At 42.4% G+C, this 21253-nt stretch overlaps 1 protein-coding gene across 1 annotated transcript in view; it reads right to left on the reverse strand.

Annotated features, from left to right (window-relative positions):
• Nucleotides 1-21253, reverse strand: part of LOC136873984 (UPAR/Ly6 domain-containing protein crok) — a 38633-nt gene that overhangs the window by 7273 nt on the left and 10107 nt on the right. The window contains exon 2 of the mRNA XM_068225250.1: nt 3843-4004. Within this exon, the coding sequence (XP_068081351.1) occupies nt 3843-4004 (162 nt within the window). The remainder of the gene's footprint in view (nt 1-3842; nt 4005-21253) is intronic.

Below are 21253 nucleotides of genomic sequence, written 5' to 3' on the forward strand. Positions count from 1 at the left end.
CCCCACACCACGGTGCCGGTTCGTAAGATCCATAAACAGTGATTAAAAAGAATTAAAACATGGTATTTCACAGCTTAAGTCAGCCTTTCTAATAATAATAATAATAATAATAATAATAATAATAATAATAATAATAATAATAATAATAATAATAATAATAATAATAATAATAATCCGTAACTTTGCCACAATCCCGTGGCCTGTCCGATCGCCAGATTTATGGCCTATAAAACATGTCTGGGACCACTTGGGGTTCCAACTTCAGCATACAGGGAGTTCGCACGATCTAGAGGACCAGTTGCAGCGAATTCTCCATGTCCGAGCGCATCACAACTTATATCCAAGCTAGAGTTGTATCCAGGTACTAGTTTCTGCCTTCAGGTGTCCAGTTTTGCTTTGATATTGCGATCACTTACTTGCATCAACGGTACAGTACAATCATCCTCATGTTTCATGCGATTCCGGCAAGTCTTTCTTGGCGCGTGATTTTTTTGACAAATAATGTGCATATCCATTATGTTTCATATTCCATTTCGAGTGCCGTAGTACATTTTTTTTACAGCACTGGTCTAGCCTCACGAATTTATTTGAGGAGCATCCGGTATAAAAAGCTCCACTTACTGTGTGAAAGTGTTTCAAGGTGAAGATAAATTAAAATATCATAGAAAGGGCTTCATGCCAGAAGTAACACCTGCCGTCTTCACCTTCAATAATGAGTTTAACACTAAATTACCTTGCAAATGTATGAATGAATTTAGTAGAAACTTTATTTTACTCCCGAGAAATATGGACGTGTAAGTAATGTTCTGAAGTGACTTTGAATTTTATATGATTTATCAAGCAGTATGCTAGGAAAATTATTTTGCCATTTATGCATATTTATGTATGGTTGTATTTACACTGACTGACAAATGTCATGGGATAGCGGAGCACTGATGCGCAGGTGTGTTGTCTGCGCACCACACGCCCCCTGTGCCAGCGGCAGTCGTATAGGAGACCTTGTGAGCAGTGGCTGTGCATGTGACAGGTGTAACATGGAACGTCGTCGTGAGCTGACACCGTTAGAACGGGGTATGGTGGTCGGTGCCCGACGAATGGGAAGTGCGATTTCGAAAGTGGTGCGGGAATTCGGCTTCACACGATCAACCGTTTCCAGGGTGTATCGTGAATGGTTGAATGCGGGTGTCACCGTCCACAACAGAAGAACGACCGGCCGTCCAGCCACCCTCGATGACCGTGACCGGCGACATCTGAGACGGATTGTCAATAGTGACAGACGGGCAACCGTGCAACAAATCACGGCTCAATTCAACACAGGCCGTGCTAGACACGTCTCCCAATGGACAATCTGTAGGAACATGGGTTCTATGGGGTATGGGAGCCGATGCCGCACACGGGTGCCACTGTTAACCCAACGTCATCGGGCACAACGACGCGCATTTTTCGCCAGTCATCAGGCATGGACACTGGAACAATGGCATAACGTGATATGGTAGGACGAATCACGATTTAAACTGCACCATGCCGATGGGAGGCACCGTGTATGGCGCAGACCACATAAAGCGATGGATCCCGCCTGCCTCGAAGGTGTGGTCCAGGGCGCTGGTGTCTCTGTTATGGTTTGGGGTGCATTTCCCTGGTGTGGAATGGGCCCCCTAGTTGTTCTGGAAGATACTTTGAATGGTACGCGGTATGCTGAGCTGCTCGGAGACCATCTCCACCCATTTGTGACCTTCCAGCGCCCAGACGGTTCTGCGGTGTTTCAAGATGATAACGCGCCGACACATCGCTCCCACGTCGACCCGGGAGTGGTTCCAGGAACATGCAGTGGAGGTCCAACGACTGCCATGGCCACCCAGGAGCCCCGATATGAACCCTATCGAGCATATCTGGGATGTCCTGGAACGCAGGCTCCGTGCCATGGATCATGCACCCACGAACAGACAGCATTGGCGGCCGCTCTGCAAACGAATTGGTGTCAGCTGCGTCCAGAGGACTGCCAGGGACTTGTCGACTAACTTCCACGGCATCTCACTGCAGTTCGCAGGGCCAGAGGAGGCCCCACACGCTATTAGGCGACTATCCCATGGCATTTGATAAGTCAGTGAATTATTTATTTACGTGGAACGATGTTGAAGTGTTAACAATTGAAGAATTGGCATCCCTTGAACTGAAATGAAAGGTGGGATTGTGATGTTTCGTAGCAAGCTCAGTATAAACAAAAGTTCCAAAATAGCAGTGATTCTGATGCCAACATCTTTCAGTCTTTCTCTAGTTCCTTTGCGACTCACTTGCCTAACAAAACAAAAAGTGATTTGTCCGGTAACTGTAAAAGAAGAAAAAGAAATAGTAGTAAAGCACACGATGCTTTTGACAATGGTCTATGGCAAAGTGTGTTACGCAGCAACAGATGCTAGTTCAGTCATGAGATGTTACATTTGTGAAGCTACATAAAAGAAGTTCAATGATTTTCCAAGATGTAGTCAAGTAAGTACTGAAATTTTAACATTTGGTTTGACAATATTACACGCCCGAATAAGGTCTTTTGAAACTTTACACCATATTTCTTATAAGATTCATGTTGAGAAGATAAAATAAAAATGAAAGTACAAATCATACAGTAGAAATTTAGATCAGAACCTGAACTGATTGTTGATGTACATAAATCCTAATATGGCAACAGTAATGATGGCAATACAAACCGGTGGTTTTCGAAAATTCTGAATCGTCTGCAATGATCACAGATTCCGACTAAAGTCTCATAGAATGATTTTCCAATGTGATTTCGAGTGGACACAAGATAAACATTGATAAAGTTTCTGCTTGCTGCATAGATAGAGCGAAATTGTATCTAGAACTATATTCGTGGCACTTGATGTCTCCTACAGGCCACAGAATATTAATCCACGGACCTGTGATTGTCGTGCACACCTTACTTCAAATAGGGACATTATCAGAAGAGGTTATAGAGGCTAAAAAATTAACACATTCGCCAATTTAGTGAAGTTTCTGTAGAAATTTTTATCGAGAACAAAGCAATATGTACATTATTAACAGACCCCTATTTAAGTTCCATTAGACAAAGCAAAATCAGATCAAAGCCTTTTACCAAGACTGCTTTAGAAATGCTATTTCGTTGGGAAAATAATGAATAAGAATCTGACGAACACACGGAAGAATATGATGAAGAGGGTTGGGTTTATTTGAGTGAAATTTTCGCCTCATTCATAAACATTTTAAAATATTTTGTAATAAAAAATGCAGTGTAAACTAAACTTTTATTTTCGTGTCCCTCATGTGAGTAATAGTTTGTGTATGTAATTTATTTATTACAAAAGTCCTTGTAAATATTTTTTAAGCTTTTTCAAGTAAATGGAAATGAAAACATAAAATCCCAATGAGGTGTTGACAGAAGCAGTATAGCTCAATAGCAAATTGAACTGTTCATATTTCGCTTAAGTGTTTTTGGACAAATATGTGACAAGTGGTGAACTCATCACCACTATGTGGTCCACGTACCTTTCTGACTTATACTAACGGAAAAGGAATACAAATTAGTACAAAATTAATTTTGTTCGCTTTTATGGGCCAAATATTCCTTTGTGCAACGTTCAGGTTTGAATGATACCTGATTTTCTTGATACGCTTGGTTTGTTTGCGATAACTGATTCGTATGCTGCAGCAGCATTCATTTTCAGCCTCATATGTTGTGCTTCTACTGAAAGTTGTTCAGCTTGGCCTCCGCAACCTAAAGCTCAGCGCCAGTAGGCAGCGGTCATCTGCAAAATCTAGCTGTTCTAGGCTAGTGAAACATAAAGAAAAGGGAAATGAGAGAGTCTTACCATGTATTCGTGCCTTAGTACACACAGGGTATAAGCCAGGCATCTTGTCGGGCTGAGTTCTGGGTGGAATGCAGGCGATTGGTCCAGGAGATGTTTCCTCGAATGGGTCGTTACAGTCGGGATTGGTATCTGAGGTACACGTCCAGCATCGTAACGCCGATCCTATAATTATAAAAAGACGAATAATACTAAAATAATGAACATAGATAATGTCCTATGAATATTTTTATCAGTAAGATTACGTGTAAATATCGATTTGGAGATATGGAAGTATTGGTGAAATGATGGATAGTGGCACAGTGCATAGGTAAAATGATCTTTGTTGATTAAAATGGATTCAAACAATTCTTTACTTAAGGAGGAAGGAAAGAAGGAAGGACGGAAGAAAGGAAGGAAAGGAAAGGAATGGAAAGTGAATATCAGAGTGATTTGTTCGTGGTGATGGTTGCTTAAAGGGGTATAATAATAAAATCTACATAGGCTGTATAAAAAAGGATGTATGTGTGTATGTTCCAACATAGCTTTGGAACGCATGGGTCAATTTCAACCAAACTTGGTACATAAATGACTTTCTATGTGGAAAAAGATACTGTGGGGGTAAGACACTCCTAGCACCCACAGTGGCAGTGGTGCAGAGGGGGTGACATGTAAATATAATCGAAAACGAGCAATATTAGTGTACATCCCATAGTTTTCGGGGTCACTGAGATGAATAGTGACACTTCGTTTGCCGTTTAAGCCCGTCTCCCATCGAGGGATGAGAAAGGGTGAAAAAGAATGAAAAGATTATGGATGTATGTGTGCAGTTGGTGTGGACAGTTTGGCCTTCGCTGATGACATAGCAATCCTCGCTGGAAGTATACAGACTGCATTAGAACAAATCAGCCTTCTGATAGAAATACCAGGACAAGTAGGATTTCAGATATCTTTGGAGAAGACTTGGTACACATACGACTTACTATCTAGGAAAAATACTGTGGGGATAAGACACCTCTATACCCTTAGGGGACGAGGGTGACATATGAAAATAATCTAAAACACCTATATCAGTGTCGAATTCATAGTTTTCAGGATCGCTGAGAAGAACTGTGATGCCCTGGATGCCAAGTTCAGCCTCCATCGGCATTTGGGAGGGGGGAGTGTAAGAAGGGTTGAAAAAAGACTATGTCCAAAATGAACGAGATTAGTGTTGAATCCACAGTTTGCGGGGTCTCTGGGCTGAATGGAGGCAGTCACAATTACAGCTGGAATTGTGTACAACATATTTATAGCGCGACGCGTGAATACATACAGCTGTAACTTATTTTTTAATTTGAAATGATCATCTACTTCCCAGACAATCTGAACTACCACAAGGAGCAAATTTTAACGCGAAACAAAATAATCCAAAACTAAAACTTAAAATTGAAGTCATTCCAAAGTTCTTCATGATAGAATTGAACCAATAATAGACAAACACGTCGGAGATTACCAAGGTAAGTTCTGAAAAGGAAGCTCATGTGCAGAACAGATTCTAAACCTGAAAACTATAATACGAGACAGGGTTATAAAGAACAAAATCTATGTCATAGTCTTTGTAGATTAAAGAAAACCGTACGATTCAGTAGACTGAGTTTCGCTACTGACATTTTAGAGGAATTTGGAACTGATCTAAAATCTGTCAGCATAATTAACCAGACTCTCACAGAAACGAAGTGCAGGGCGAAATTTATGGGAGAGATTTCAGATGAATTTAAAATTGAAACCGGTTTCAGGCAGGCAGATGGGCTTTCCACGATTAATTTAAATAATGTCCTGGAAAAGGTAATAAGGGCATGGGAAGAAAATGAAAAGGAGGAAAAATGAGATAAGATTAGGTTCATTACATAAAGGGGTTGGTCTGAACAGTTTGGCCTTCGCTGATGACATAGCAGTCCTCTCTGTAAGTATACAGACTGCATTAGAACAAATCAGCCTTCTGAAAGAAATACCAGGACAAGTAGGATTTCAGATATCTTTTGAGAAGACTAAATTCATGACCATAATTAGGAATTCTTCTTCTTAATCTTCTTACCCTCCAGGGTTGGTTTTTCCTCGGACTCAGCGAAGGATCCCAACTCTACCGCCTCAAGGGCAGTGCCCTGGAGCTTCAGACTCTGGGTTGGGGATACAACTGGGGAGGATGACCAATACCTCGCCCAGGTGGCCTCACCTGCTATGCTGAACAGGGGTCTTGCGGGGGGATGGGAAGATTGGACGAGATAGACAAGGAAGAGGGAAGGAAGCGGTCGTGGCATTAAGTTAAGTACCATCCCAGCATTTGCCTGGAGGAGAAGTGGGGAAACCACGGAAAACCACTTCCAGGATGGCTGAGGAGGGAATCTAACCTACCTCTACTCAGTTGACCTCCAGAGGCTGAGTGGACTCCGTTCCAGTCCTCGTACCACTTTTCAATTTTTTGTGGCAGAGCTGGGAATCGAACCCGCGCCTCTGGGGGGTGGCAGCTAATCACACTAACCACTACACCACAGAGGCGGAGAGGAATTCACCACAGAACAAAAATGAGTAAGGAAAAATCAGCAAGGTTAATATTTTTAAATATCTAGGCGAAATAATTCAGATTAATGGACTCAATAAAGAAGCAAACAGATCAGGAGCAAGAACACTGGAACTAGCATACACCTGACTAAAGATACCTATAATAAGAATAATCTCTCAACGAAAACTAAAATCTAACACTACAACACAGTGATCAAACCACCGAGCGAGTTGGCCGTGCGGTTAAGGGCGCGCATTCAGGAGATAGTGGATTCGAACACCACTGTCGGCAGGCCTGAAGATGGTTTTCCATGGTTTCCCATTTTAACACCAGGCAAATGCTGGGGGCTGTACTTTAAAAAAGGCCACGGCCGCTTCCTTCCTACTCCTAGCCCTTTACTGTCCCACCTGTGTCGGTGCAACGTAAAGCAAATAGTAAAAAGTAAAATAAAAATAAGATAATCAAACCAGAGAGTCTATATGCTACAAAATGCATGTCCTCTATGTAAAACGGTGAAATAGAAGATATATAGAAAAAAGGAAAATATTGAGGAAAAGGTGGGAGTAATTGAAAACGGAGGAAGGAGGGTTTAAACTTAGGAGGAATAAAGATCTATGAAGAAAATGAAAGGATGTCAGACGTGAGCAGAAAGAGGAGAATAACATTTTATGGTCACATAATGAGGATGGACAACAGAAGATTGTCAAAATGAGTTTTCAATCAAATTTACAAGAGCAAGAATGGTAAGAAGTGGATCCAAGGATTAAAAATAGATATGACGGAAATTGGAGTAACAGAAGATAATATTACAACAAGACAGAATAACTTTCAGAAGATTGATTAACGTTTCAAGGGTTTCCAGGTGAAGAAGAAGAAGAAGAAGAAGAAGAAGAAGAAGAAGAAGAAGGAGAAGCTGAAAGCAAATAACGTCTGGACACAAGAGAGGAGGAAACAGCAACGTGAAAGGATGAAGCCTTGCTGAGTGGCTCAGACGGTTGAGGCGTTGGCTTTCTGACGCCAATTTGGTAGGTTCGATCCTGGTGTACCGTACCCAGGGGTCGTAACCCACTAGGACGATGCCTCCATTCCTGTATAAACATCCGACTAACTCAGGGTTGGGCAGAGAAGTGGGTTGGTTGTCGATGGGCCAGGCTAAAAGTCGAAGTTTGTCACTTAAATATAAATAAATGACAGGAGAATGGAGGTATAATTTGAATAAGAAACAATAATATGGGGTAGGATGAATTTATTCACAAAATAGCCCCGAATCATACTAATAAAGGTCAAGAAAATAAAAAATAAAGATGACATTGACATAATCTCAAAATCAGAAGAAAGACTGGACATTAAAACGAACATTACTAAAAAAAAAAATTAAATGTGAAATGAAATTTCAAGCACAACATTGAATACTTGTAAACTTTTCAAAATATTCTTCATCTGATTGCCCAGTGTTCATATTAGATACTAGTATACGTACGCGTATACTGGTACGTAATCGATTCGCATGGAGCCACATAATTTAAAGTATCACATTGATACGGGTTTTTAATTTTATAGAGTCGTCGCAAGATTAAACGTTAAAAGGAAAAATTAAGATAAATTAAAACTTTCGATAAAAAGGAAAATTAAGACGCAATGGGACACGACATGAATTATTAAAAATACTAGTGGCATTTCCCTACGCTGTATTTACAATAAACACAAAATAATCAAAATATCTCACATATCTACATCGGATAAAGAAAGGAGAACTTACATACTACACCGACTCAACGTGAAACGCGGTTCACCAAAGGATCTAGAGAGAACTAGATTGACCATCAATATTACTCAGCACTCGGGCTGTTCCCCATTAAACAACCAGACAACACTTCCAAACAACATGAAATATCACAAAACACCATCCTGTAAGAGAAAAGATATTATTATCCAATCATTAATTATGTGGAAAGCAATGGGCAACATTGCCTTCTTCTGCTGCATTTGCGCATCCGAAGAGCGCGTTCATCCGACACATATTTCCTGCTGTGCTGTGGGCTGAAAGGAAATGTTATAATTCAATACTGTACTGAGGTTTGGATTCTGTTCGCCAAGATTGTATCACGGAAATATCATTTCATTCACGCTGTCTATGTAAACACGGCTAACACGTAAGCTTGTGAGGCAATATCATCTTTCTTCGGCTACACGGAAGCTCACGTACAATCGTACTTCTTACTGGCATGCTTCGATAATTTATTACACACATCAGACTCCTTGGTCTGGAATCAATTTCCGTCAATTCTGATAATTAATATTCTCTCAGAAGGCAATAGCAGGGATACATTCACTGCACATCATTCTTTCGCTTCATCAGGCATGCAATCGGCCTGCATAATCTACTTCATAAATTAGCATGCATTAACACCTCTTATATTTCTTACAATTCTCATCAGCCTTTTCCATTATGAATCTAGGTTCGATTCCCGCACAAATCATTGGGAAAAACAGTTTCCAACCTACAATTGAAGATCCTATTCCTTCAACGTTGTTATGCAGCTTCACACGTGTCAGCTTCTGAAATACCATGCGTCATGCAATCTAACTGTTACTGACTTTCTAAATGACCAAAATAAGTTGAATTTACTCTCAGCGTAGCAAGGATTTAGCTTGGAAATTGGATGATCTTGTCAATCTAATCCTCCTATCACTAATGTACAAGGAAAAATCGGAATAATACTAAGCTAATTTCATGCATAATATAACAACAAAATAATCCTAACAACTCCCTCTTTATCCCATCTAACTAATCGTAAATAAAAATAAAAATATAGAGATCATGCATTCCTCTCTTATCCGTATCTACAACATTACAAAGGAGAAATAAACACATGCCGTCAGGCATAATTTACGTTAAAGAAAATCCTTACACTAAACTGCACTAGTATTTTAACATAACCCATATAACATTCCATAATTAAAACATGCGTCTTATCTTGGACGACTCTCAGGACACTGGCAGCGGCTCACATCCCTGCTGCGTTATGTGGTTACTCCATGTTGATCACTGCTTTAACACATAGAAACAATCTTCCTTCTTCCATGGGAGGTGCCATCTTCTTGCTGAAAGTTACTGAACACTGCAACACAGAAAGCTTTGGATGAATATCTCTTCACCGCTCAATTCTGCACGTGCCGAACCAACCCCTGTTAGCTATAAACTCAGCCAACACACTGACACACAAATACACTTGAAATTTAACCTATTAGGGTTTCATATACAGTTATTGAGAGCGGCTCGCGGTACGGATCGAGAGTTCCTCGCGAAACGCGACCGAAACGAAAATATGAAACAACTGAGCGTCTCTTCTTCACATTTCAGTCTGCGGCTACTTATTACCGTCTATTTATCTGTAGTGAACTTTGCACCATAATATACTCTGCAATTTAACACTGCACCAGTTAATTTATTCAACTGCATGACTGAAAACACTGTTTATCGGTCTTAAAAACCATACACTGTTATTGATATATTCACGTAGCAACTTTCACGTACAGGTGTCGGAGCACTACCGAACAACGTTCACATCACTTCGGCTTCCGCGATCAGAGTGACGCTCTCCAGAGCTTGTGACGTTAAGGAAGCGTGGGTAACGCCGTTGTAGCTATGGGATTCCCGCATGTTTAGACAAACCACCAATCAGCGTGCTTGCCATTCTTCATGACTTAATATTAATTAGAATATACCATAAAACACACTGCAAGTAACATAAAATTTCTTCAGATTATTTCTATCGCGTACTCCTGATTATATTTCACTTGTAGACCTGTGGAAATTCGTCAAATAACAGAATTTATATCAAGCAACTGTTCATGTTGGTTAACCTGGGACTATGACTTCGCGCGATTCAGACTCCATATTTGCCACCTCCACGCGTTCTCATTGGCTGAATATTACTCTTGGCCAACATCATGTACACGTGCCGAGATGTGCTAACTTCTGGTGACGCTAAGCCTTTCTCACGGTCCTGAGGAAGTATCGCGCAATATCCAGCAACTTGATGTCTCCATGGGCTTCCGGTCTCCGCTATCATGCGATTCATTACTTTTACCAAATATGACTGAAATTTATTTCAAATAAATTATATATATGTAAAATAATAATCTGAGTATCTCTTATGGGCCGTCAGGATACGGCTCACTGGCTCAGTCCGGTGGCATTTGGAGGTGCTCAAATACGTCAGCCTCGTGTCGCTAGATTTACTGGCGCGTTAAAGAACTTCCGCGGGACTAAATTCTGGCATCTCGGCGTCTCCGAAAACCGTACAAGTAGTTAGTGAGACGTAAAGCCAATAACATTATTATTATTATTATTATTATTATTATTATTATTATTATTATTAACGAATGGAGAACTATTGGAAGTCAAGGAAAGAAGTAAGCGCAAAGATGAAGGAATACTGGGCTAAGAAGAAAGCTCACTAGAGTTAGGAACCACGTGGTCCAAGGAGCCTCAACGAAACAAGATAAATAAATAAATAAATAAATACATAAATAAATAAATAAATAAATAAATAAATGAATGAAAAAATATGCATGCATGATTAGCTGCCATCCCCACAGGCCCGGGTTCGATTCTCGGCTGTGCCAAGTTTGAAAAGTGGTACGAGACCTGGAATGGGGTCCACTCAGTCTCATGAGGTAAACTGAGTGGAGGGGGTTCGATTCCCATCTCAGCCATCCTGGAAGTGATTTTCCGTAGTTTCTCGTTTCTCCTCCAAGCAAATGCCGAGATGGTACCTAACTTTAGGCCACGGCCGTTTTCTTCCCTTTTCCTTGTCTATCCCTTCCAATCTTCATATCCCCCCCCCACAAGGCCCCTGTTCACCATAACAGGCGAGGCCGCTTAGGCGGGGTATTGGTCTTCCTCCACGGTTGTATGCCCGACCCAATGTCTCACGCTCCAGACCACTGCCCTTGAGGTGGTAGAGGTGGGATCCCTCGCTGAGTCCGAGAGAAGAAACAAACCCTGGTGCATAAACAGATTAAGAAAGAAAGAAAGAAAGAAAGAAAGAAAGAAAGAAAGAAAGAAAGAAAGAAAGAAAGAAAGAAACAATATGCATGCGCCAATATGCATCCATGCGCATACGTGTTATTATTCTTATGGCTTCATTAGGGAGCGTTTGGGAAGCGATAAACAGTCACCTGGTTGATAACAGTACGAGCATTCCAGTTAAATTGTAATCAGTTCCGATTTACGCTGCCAAACGATGGCTAGTTAACTGAGTCGTGCAAAGATATCCCTGTTAATGAATGTAAACGGTACTTGAGCGATAATGACGAAGCATAGCCTACCGGTACTCTTTATCCTGGTTTGGACGAGCTAGTGCTAATTTAACCAGAAAGAGATAACATGTGAAAGGATAAAAATAAATGTGATCTAGCTTGAGAGAAGCTTTTTTTCCACTGATAATACCGGTGGTCGGGATTCTAGTTCCACTACATTGACTCATTGATTTTCTGGCGTTTGGGTTTCACCACAGAGGCTCAAGTTCATGCAGTTCATATTGTCATTTTCACTATTGATGTCTTAAGGGGGATATACTAAATTTTCTATCTTTGTTAATTTTAACCTGATTTACTTCAAAATTTGTGAGATAAAAATCGTCTAAATTAAGAAGAACCAAAATTCAGTTTAAGTAGGGAAGTTAGTTTCGGTATTTTGTCTCTTTTTTCTTTGTTAAAAAAATGATATTTTTAAAAACGCTCCAAGCACATCAACTGTTTGTTTCCTACTTTGAAACTTGATTGTGAAAATTAGGAAGGTCATAGGAATAATTTATGGAATTATATTTGTTATTAAATGCTTATATTTTATTTATTTATTCTTCTTCGTCTGCTTCTTTGTCTGTTTATCCTCCAGGGTCGGTTTTTCGCTCGGACTCAGAGACGGATCCCACCTCTACCGCCTCAAGGGCAGTGTTCTGGAGCTTCAGACTCTCGGTTGTGGATACAACTGGGAGGATGACCAGTACCTCTCCCAGGCGGCCTCACCTGCTATGCTGAACAGGGGCCTGGTTGGGGATGGGAAGATTGGAAGGGATAGGCAAGGAAGAGGCCGTAGCCTGAATTTAGGTACCATTCCGGCATTTGCCTGGAGGAGAAGTGGGAAACCACGGAAAACCACTTCCAGGATGGTTGAGGTGGGAATCGAACCCACCTCTACTCAGTTCACCTCCCGAGGCTGAATGGACCCCGTTCCAGCCCTCGTACCACTCTTTCAAATTTCGTGGCAGAGCCGGGAATCGAACCCGGGCCTCCGGGGGTGGCAGCTAATCACGCTAACCACTACATCGCACAGGCAGACCTTATTTATTTAAACAGTTTACACTCCAGGGTTGGGTTTTCTCCCGAACTCAGCGAGGGATCCCACCTCTACCGCCTCAAAGGCAGCGATCCTGGAGTGTGAGACATTTGGTCGGAGATACAACTGAGGAGGAGTACTTCGCCCGGACGTCCTCACCTACAAAAGTGAACAGTGCCTTGTGAAGGATGGGAAGACTGGAAGGGATAGGCAAGGAAGAGGCCGTAGCCTGAATTTAGGTACCATTCCGGCATTTACCTAGAGAAGAAGGAAACCACGGAAAACCACTTCGAGGTGGCTGAGATGGGCATCGAACCCCCTCTCTACTCAGTTTACCTCCCGAGGCTGAACGGACCCCGTTCTAGTCCTTGTACTACTTTTCAAATTTCGGTCCTCCGGGGGGTGGGAGCTAATCACACTAACCACTACACCACAGAAGTGGACTGGTAATAATTTCGTGTGGCTATTACTAGCCTGGTACGTCCCTTGTAAGGCAGACCCTCCGACGAGGGTAGGTGGCATCTGCTATATATAGGCAACTGCGTGTTATTGTAGTGGAGGATGGTGTTGTGTGTGAGTTGCAGGGATGTTGGGGACAGTAAAAGCACCCAGTCCCCGCGCCATGTGAATTAACCCGGCCTGGAATTGAACCTGGGGCCCTATGAGCCGAAGGCGACTACGCTGACCATTCAGTCAAGGAGCCAGGCCTTCGGTTGGTGACTACTGAGACCCTAGCTCAGTTTGACATTACTTGTACCAGGCTCCTCACTTTCATCTTACCTATCCTACGTTTCTTGGTCAACTTAAGTTTGCGAGTCTAGAACGTTTCTAATTGTCGAGGCCTTCTCTTTCTTCACTGTTCGAGAGAATCGACCGGTTGAGATTAGAGTTAAATGGGGATGGCTGTCTAGTTGTACTTCCTCTTAATATCATAATCACCACCGCCACCACCACCACCGTCACCAACATGCTTCCAAATGCTGGTTCTATTGAACTGAATATTCTACCCAGGGTTACTGCGATTCGAACCCTAGACATTCTGGTTTGAAGCCAAGTAGTTAATAAACTGCGGCAATGTGCGTTTACTTTATTCTGTAGTACCAAAATTACTCTGTAGTAGGGTTACCATATAATCCGTTTTTACCGGGGACCACCCGTTTTTGAGACCTTTCCCCGAATCTCCGCTTAGTTTTGCTAGATCCCCCGGTTTTTCCTACCATAAAATTATTTAATATATTTATCACTTTAATTTATTTTGATCCCTAGCAATCAATACAGGGGAATACAACACCCTAGGGTCATATAGCCTTCTACCTAATTCTTCATACTTTATATTATATTTAAAAAAATAGATTTGAGTATATTTGCTATAATGTCTTCTTCTTATTCCCCTCAACTCTATAGTTGGTGGGTAACATGCTTACCTTCCAAGCGTTTCCGTTCTTTGGCCGACTGCTTCAAGTGGCAACAGGTATGTTTGCCATTCATGTTGACGATCAATTGCACTCTAGGTCTTCCGTTGGTCCTTGTACCTTCGATTTTTCATTCAAACAGGGTGGTGCACCAGTCAGAATGACGAAGCAAGTGGCAAAATAAGCTGTTTCTTCTTTCGTTCAAGGTTTCAACCAAGGTGCGTGACTCACTTGCTCTTTTGAGAACGTTCTGGTTTGTGACTCTGTCAGTCCAAGATGTTCTTAGGAATTGACGACAGCACCATATCTCAAAGGCCTTCAGTTTCATCACTTCCGAATTTAATACGGTCTGTGTTTCTGAGCTGTAGTTCACAACCTTAATACTGATGGTTTTAGATGTCAGTAGAGACCTTTTCCCCCGAAAACTCCCTTCCCCTGTGCAATCCGGGCGTTTACTTCTCTCGTACATTTTCCGTCAGTTGTCATCAGACCTCCTAGATATTTCAATTTCTTTGACTTGATCTAGTTTTTCACCATCCATCAGCACATTGGTAATTTTGTAATTATTCCTTATTACTTCGTTTTGTTTATTCACGTGTCGCGCTTCTCTTTTAGCAATTCATTCTCTCTCTCTCTCTCTCTCTCTCTTTCTATATACAGTGTAATTCAGCAGCCCCTTCCAATATCGTTTGCTGCAGCCCAACTAACGTGCACATGGTTATAGGTTTTTTTTTTTGCTAGCGGCTTTACGTCGCACCGACACAGATAGGTCTTATGGCGACGATGGGAGAGGAAAGGCCTAGGAGTTGGAAGGAAGCGGCCGTGGCCTTAATTAAGGTACAGCCCCAGCATTTGCCTGGTGTGAAAATGGGAAACCACGGAAAACCATCTTCAGGGCTGCCGATAGTGGGATTCGAACCTACTATCTCCCGGATGCAAGCTCACAGCAGCGCGCCTCTACGCGCACGGCCAACTCGCCCGGTCATGGTTATAGGGGCCGTGGTCTTAAGTTAGGTACCATCCCGGCACTTGTCTGGAGGAGAAGTGGGAAACCACGGGAAGCCACTTTCAGGATGGCTGAGATGGCAATCGAACCCACCTCTATTCAAAATTTAGACTTAAAATGTCAATGGACTTACATTTATATGGCTCTAAGTTTCATAAAATGTGGCGTACGTTGTTTTGGCTCTCAGGTACAGAAATTACTCTATAACGAGCCACCGGAGGCCACGGGTCCCTCATACCAATACACTCAGAAGGTATCCGTAAACAACCTCCGAATATTTGTGATAATTCTTTTTACACCCACAGGATGTCATTCAGTCCTAACTTTCCTATGTGTCAACCAATCCTTTTGCTATTCGTCAAAGAAGCTGAAGTTATATATTCTTAACGTTAAATATACGCATAAAGGTGCCCCTTTGCTCTGACGACATCTGAGGCTATTCTATGAGACGCGATATAAATAAATTGGCGCGCACGACCTGATTACTTAAAGGCAGTAAACAGCTGGAAAACCCATTTCCCTTGTATCACCTTATCTACTAATGTCAACATTTCTTGACGTCATACAGAGTATATTATTGTTGGCTTTGAACCTGAGATTACCTAATCCTCCCACTCAACACTGCTCTGCAGAATAACAAAGTAAGTATACGAGCATGCAACTTGTATGTGAAGGACATTCAAATCATCAGCAATATTTATTGCAATCAGACTGCGATCATAAATGAAGGTAGGGAGTTATCTGAAGAGGTGGTAATAAAACGTGGCGTTAAACAGGGTTGTGGCCTGTCTCGTATGTTGTTTAACCATTACTCAGAGGAAATGCAGCTTTAGTGGAAGAAACAGCAGGAATTAAAGGTAATGGAAAACAATCAACAACTTAAGATTTGCAGATGACACTTTGTTGTTAGCAGAAAGACAGCGACCGACCAACCGAGTCGTGGAGGCAAGTGAATAATGGAGATTAACACTTAATATACGTAAGACACGTTTTATGATAGTATTCCGAATACAACACCAAGAGAGCTTGATGATCAACGGAGAGACAGTACAGCAAGTGGCAAAGTACAAGTAAATAAATAAATAAATAAATAAATAAATAAATAAATAAATAAATAAATAAATAAATAAATAAATAAATAAATAGCCTTGTAAATCCCCTAAGAACTGTGGACTCTTGCAATGCGTGGACAATGTTCAGTTTAACTCATTAGGTGAGCATGTCCCGAGCAGCATTATTATATAGGTTATTTCCTAGTTTGATTCTTGAGGACGTATTACTACATGTTATACACTTGTTTAGTCTCACCTCCGAGTGGATGCAATTGTGTCTTTCGAGATCAACAATTCGCGCAAACATATTATTACATTCTTGACACTTGTACATTTTCCCCCCAGGGAGGGTTGAGATTCCTTCTTTGTGAAAGCGTACCCCTGCACATTCATTCTTGAATAGCTTCTCCTCACAATGTTTGTGGAGGTGTCTTTTAAGTTCTTGAGCTTCGCCCCACAAATATTTAGGATCAAATGTGAACTACAGCATTGGCAGTACCGAGGAAAGTCCAGGATCGGCCAAGCCAGAAATGCATTCAGTAAAATCAGGCGAGTGTTCTGAAGCAGGGACCTTAGTTTATATCTAAATTTTAGACTTCTGAAATGTTACGTCTTCTCCACCTTGTTCTATGGAATTGAGACCTGGACCATAAAGAAAAGATAAATGGACAGATTAGAGGCATTTGAGCTATGGACGTACAAAAGAATACTGCGGTTGTGTTGGACAGATAAGGTCACAAAAGATGAGGCAGTGAGGCGAATGGAAAAGAGAAAGGAAATATTAAACACTGTCAAAATCAGAAAGCTGCAGTATCTCGGTCATGTGATGCGAGGAGAGAAATACAATCTACTGCAGCTGGTCATTTAAGGGAAGATACAAGGCAAAAGAAGGTCAGGAAGAATACATATTTCTTGGATTGATACACTGTTGAGTTGTTTCGCGCTGCATCATCTAAAGCAAAAATCTCTATGATGGTAGCCGACCTTCTTAGAGGAGATGCCACTTGAGGAAGATTCATTTAGTTGTAATAGCCACAGGACCTCCAGTTATACGTGGAACTCAAATTAAGCCTTGTACGTTGGTGACAATGTAACTCACACCCTCTTAATATCATAATGATGATCATGACGTGATGTTGTTCGTGATGTAGATCATTAACTCATGTGTTCACAGTCAATTAAAGCAAATAGATGGACAAATAATTATTGCTGGTGATTAACGGTTTTCAGGAAGTACAACAGGTAACTATCCTCTCTAAACACTATCAGAGGAGCTGAGACTTTGAAGAACAAGAGGGTATTGGCAAAATACAGATAAGACCTCATTAAGATCATCATCATCTGTTTACCCTCCAGGTTCGGTTTTTCCCTCGGACTTAGCGAGGGATCCCACCTCTACCGCATCAAGGGCAGTGTCCTGGAGCTTCAGACTCTTGGTCGAGGGATACAACTGGGGAGTATGACCAGTACCTCGCCCAGGCGGCCTCACCTGCTATGCTGAACAGGGGCCTTGTGGAGGGATGGGAAGATTGGAAGGGATAGGCAAGGAAGAGGGAAGGAAGCGGCCGTGGCCTTAAGTTAGGTACCATCCCGGCATTCACCTGGAGGAGAAGTGGGAAACCACGGAAAACCACTTCCAGGATGGCTGAGGTGGGAATCGAACCCACCTCTACTCAGTTCACCTCCCGAGGCTGAGTGGACCCCGTTCCAGCCCTCGTACCACTTTTCCAATTTCGTGGCAGAGCCGGAATCGAACCCGGGCCTCCGGGGGTGGCAGCTAATCACGCTAACCATTACACCACAGAGGCGGACCCTCATTAAGATAAGTTCCAAATTTCGAGTTTTAAGGATTTTAAACCAAATCAAACCCTATGGCACAACAATCCCGAAGGGCCATGGCCTACCAAGCACCCCCCTGCTCAGTCCGAAGGCCTACAGATTACAAAGTGTAGTGTGGTCTCTTGGTTTTCTAGACCGGGACCGGTATCTCACCGTCAGATAGCTCCACAACTGTAATCAAGTAGGTTGAGTAGACCTCGAACCAGACCTCAGATCCGGGTAAAAATCCCTAACTTGGCTGGGAATCGAACCCAGGGCCTCCAGGTAAGAGGCAGGCACAATACCCATACACCACGGGCCAGCTTCAGGATTTAAACAGAATTTAAATATAAATGTTCATACATTTTTTCGTAAATAATTTAGAGTGTGATTTAATTTCTTTTTAGTGGCTTTACGTCGCACCGACACAGATAGGTCTTATGGCGACGATGGGATAGGAAAGGCCTAGGAGTTGGAAGGAAGCGGCCGTGGCCTTAATTAAGGTACAGCCCCAGCATTTGCCCGGTGTGAAAATGGGAAACCACGGAAAACCATCTTCAGGGCTGCCGACAGTGGGAATCGAACCCACTGTCTCCCGGATGCAAGCTCACAGCCGCGCGCCTCTAACCGCACGGCCAACTCGCCCGGTGTGTGATTTAATAGATGCTGATGATGTTCTTTCAAGAACGAAAGATGCCATTCGATTGTTAATTAAGTAGTTTATTTCTCAAGTAGTTTGTAAATGTATTTACAAATTAGTTTAGACCACTTCCTTCCCTCTTCCTTGCCCATCCCTTCCAATCTTGCCATCCTCCGACAAGGTCCCTGTTCAGCATAGCAGGTGAGGCCACCTGGGCGAGATACTGGTCCTATTTCCCAGTTGTATCCCCCGACCCAAAGTCTCTCGCTCCAGGACACTGCCCTTGAGGAGGTAGAGTTGGGATTCCTCGCTGAGTCCGAGGGAAAAACCAATCCTGGAGAGTAAACGGATTAAGAAAGAAAGAAAGAAAGAAAGAAAGAAAGAAAGAAAGAAAGTTTAGACAGACTGATGAAAAATTTAACATTAAAAAAACCCCACAAAGTACGTTGCATTGAGCGACTCCCTAGGCCTTTGCAAGCCTAATTCCGTCGAGGTTGGAAAAGAGCTAAAGTTGACCACTGAACGTCAGAAAGGAACGATGAACCTCCATTGAGGAACATCTGAAAGAGACTTTTTATTCCATTCCATGACGAACTTGACTTCCTTTCTCCACTCAAAGGTGTACTTTACGCTTCAGTAGCTGCTTAATATCTCTGACTATCCATGTTTACATTACTGTGAAGTTTAACCAATCAGAGACGATTTCTAATAAGACAGTGTGGAAGGTAATTACAGTACGGAAAGAAGGCAATTACGTCATAACATTTTTTATTTCCATCTCAAGTAATCTGCCGCCCTCATAAAACTGACTAATGTATAGGTTAATCCATTTCTAAGAGATAAATGTCGCATATATCACAGTATATCATAACTTACAGTGGCGTAACGTAAGGGCCTGCAAAGCCTGCAATGCAAAAGAAAGTAAGTACAGTACATTAATAAATAAATTTGGCAGAATGCTACTTTGCACGGGAAAGGTGACATCATGATGTGTTTGTAATATGTGCCGAAAAGGTTTGTTTTTACAGTGAATATGTAGAGTAATTGCATCTGGCTGCAAATTATTGTTATTTTGTTGTGTCTAAGAGCACTGTCTCTCGTAACACGAGCGGCACAAATATCATTTTATTTTTGCTAGTTGCCTTACGTCGCACCGACACAGATAGGTCTTATGGCGACAACGGAAAAGGAAAGCCCTAGTACTGGGAAGGAAACGGCCGTGGCCCTAATTAAGGTACATCCCAAGCATTTGCCTGGTGTGAAAATGGGAAACCACGGAAAACCATCTTCAGGGCTGCTGACAGTCGGGTTCGAACCCACTATCTCCCGGATGCGAGCCCACAGCCGCGCGTTCCTAACAACACGGCCAACTCGCCAGGTGGCACAAATATCAGCGCCAAGTTATTATTAAAGAAACAGTGAAAATTGGTACCAAAATATGAAATTTTAGACCTAATTATCCCTATTGCTGTTTCTTCCGCAAAATGATTATTTTCGAAGCCGAAACTTATAGAGAACTACCTACGAAATGTTATGACCCAAGACAGACTCTGTGAACACAGTCTCCTCAACGTGGAATGTGTCATCCATGGATATCAATGAAATCGTCACTGCCTTTGCATCCCAGAAAGTACGCTGCATCGCTCAGTCCTTTTAGAATCATATGTGAGTGCAGTGAAGTTTAAAAAATGCCAAGACAAATGATATAAACATATATTTATTTACGTTGTATTTCAATCCCTACAAAATATTTAACTTTAAAAATAAGGAAATGAAATAACAAAACAATAAAATAAATATTTACACTGACTGACAGTGACAATGCAACACCAAGGAGGAGTGGTTCGAAAGGGATGAAAGTTGGGGAAAAAACAGAGTCGGCACGGAAGAATAATTGATGTTTATTTCAAACCGATATGCAGGTTACACAATGCGCACGGCATCGACTCAGTAGGATGTAGGACCACCGCGAGCGGCGATGCACGCAGAAACACGTCGAGGTACAGAGTCAATAAGAGTGCGGATGGTGTCCTGAGGGATGGTTCTCCATTCTCAGTCAACCATTTGCCACAGTTGGTCGTCCGTACGAGGCTGGGGCAGAGTTTGCAAACGGCGTCCAATGAGATCCCACACGTGTTCGATTGGTGAGAGATCCGGAGAGTACGCTGGCCACGGAAGCATCTGTACACCTCGTAGAGCCTGTTGGGAGATGCGAGCAGTGTGTGGGCGGGCATTATCCTGCTGAAACAGAGCATTGGGCAGCCCCTGAAGGTACGGGAGTGCCACCGGCCGCAGCACATGCTGCACGTAGCGGTGGGCATTTAACGTGCCTTGAATACGCACTAGAGGTGACGTGGAATCATACGCAATAGCGCCCCAAACCATGATGCCGCGTTGTCTAGCGGTAGGGCGCTCCACAGTTACTGCCGGATTTGACCTTTCTCCACGCCGACGCCACACTCGTCTGCGGTGACTATCACTGACAGAACAGAAGCGTGACCCATCGGAGAACACGACGTTCCGCATCCAAGTCGCTCTAGCCCGGCACCATGCCAGGCGTGCACGTCTATGCTGTGGAGTCAATGGTAGTCTTCTGAGCGGACGCCGGGAGTGCAGGCC

The sequence above is a fragment of the Anabrus simplex genome, chromosome 1 (genome assembly GCF_040414725.1).
Source record: "Anabrus simplex isolate iqAnaSimp1 chromosome 1, ASM4041472v1, whole genome shotgun sequence".
NCBI classification, from domain to species: Eukaryota; Metazoa; Arthropoda; class Insecta; order Orthoptera; family Tettigoniidae; genus Anabrus; species Anabrus simplex.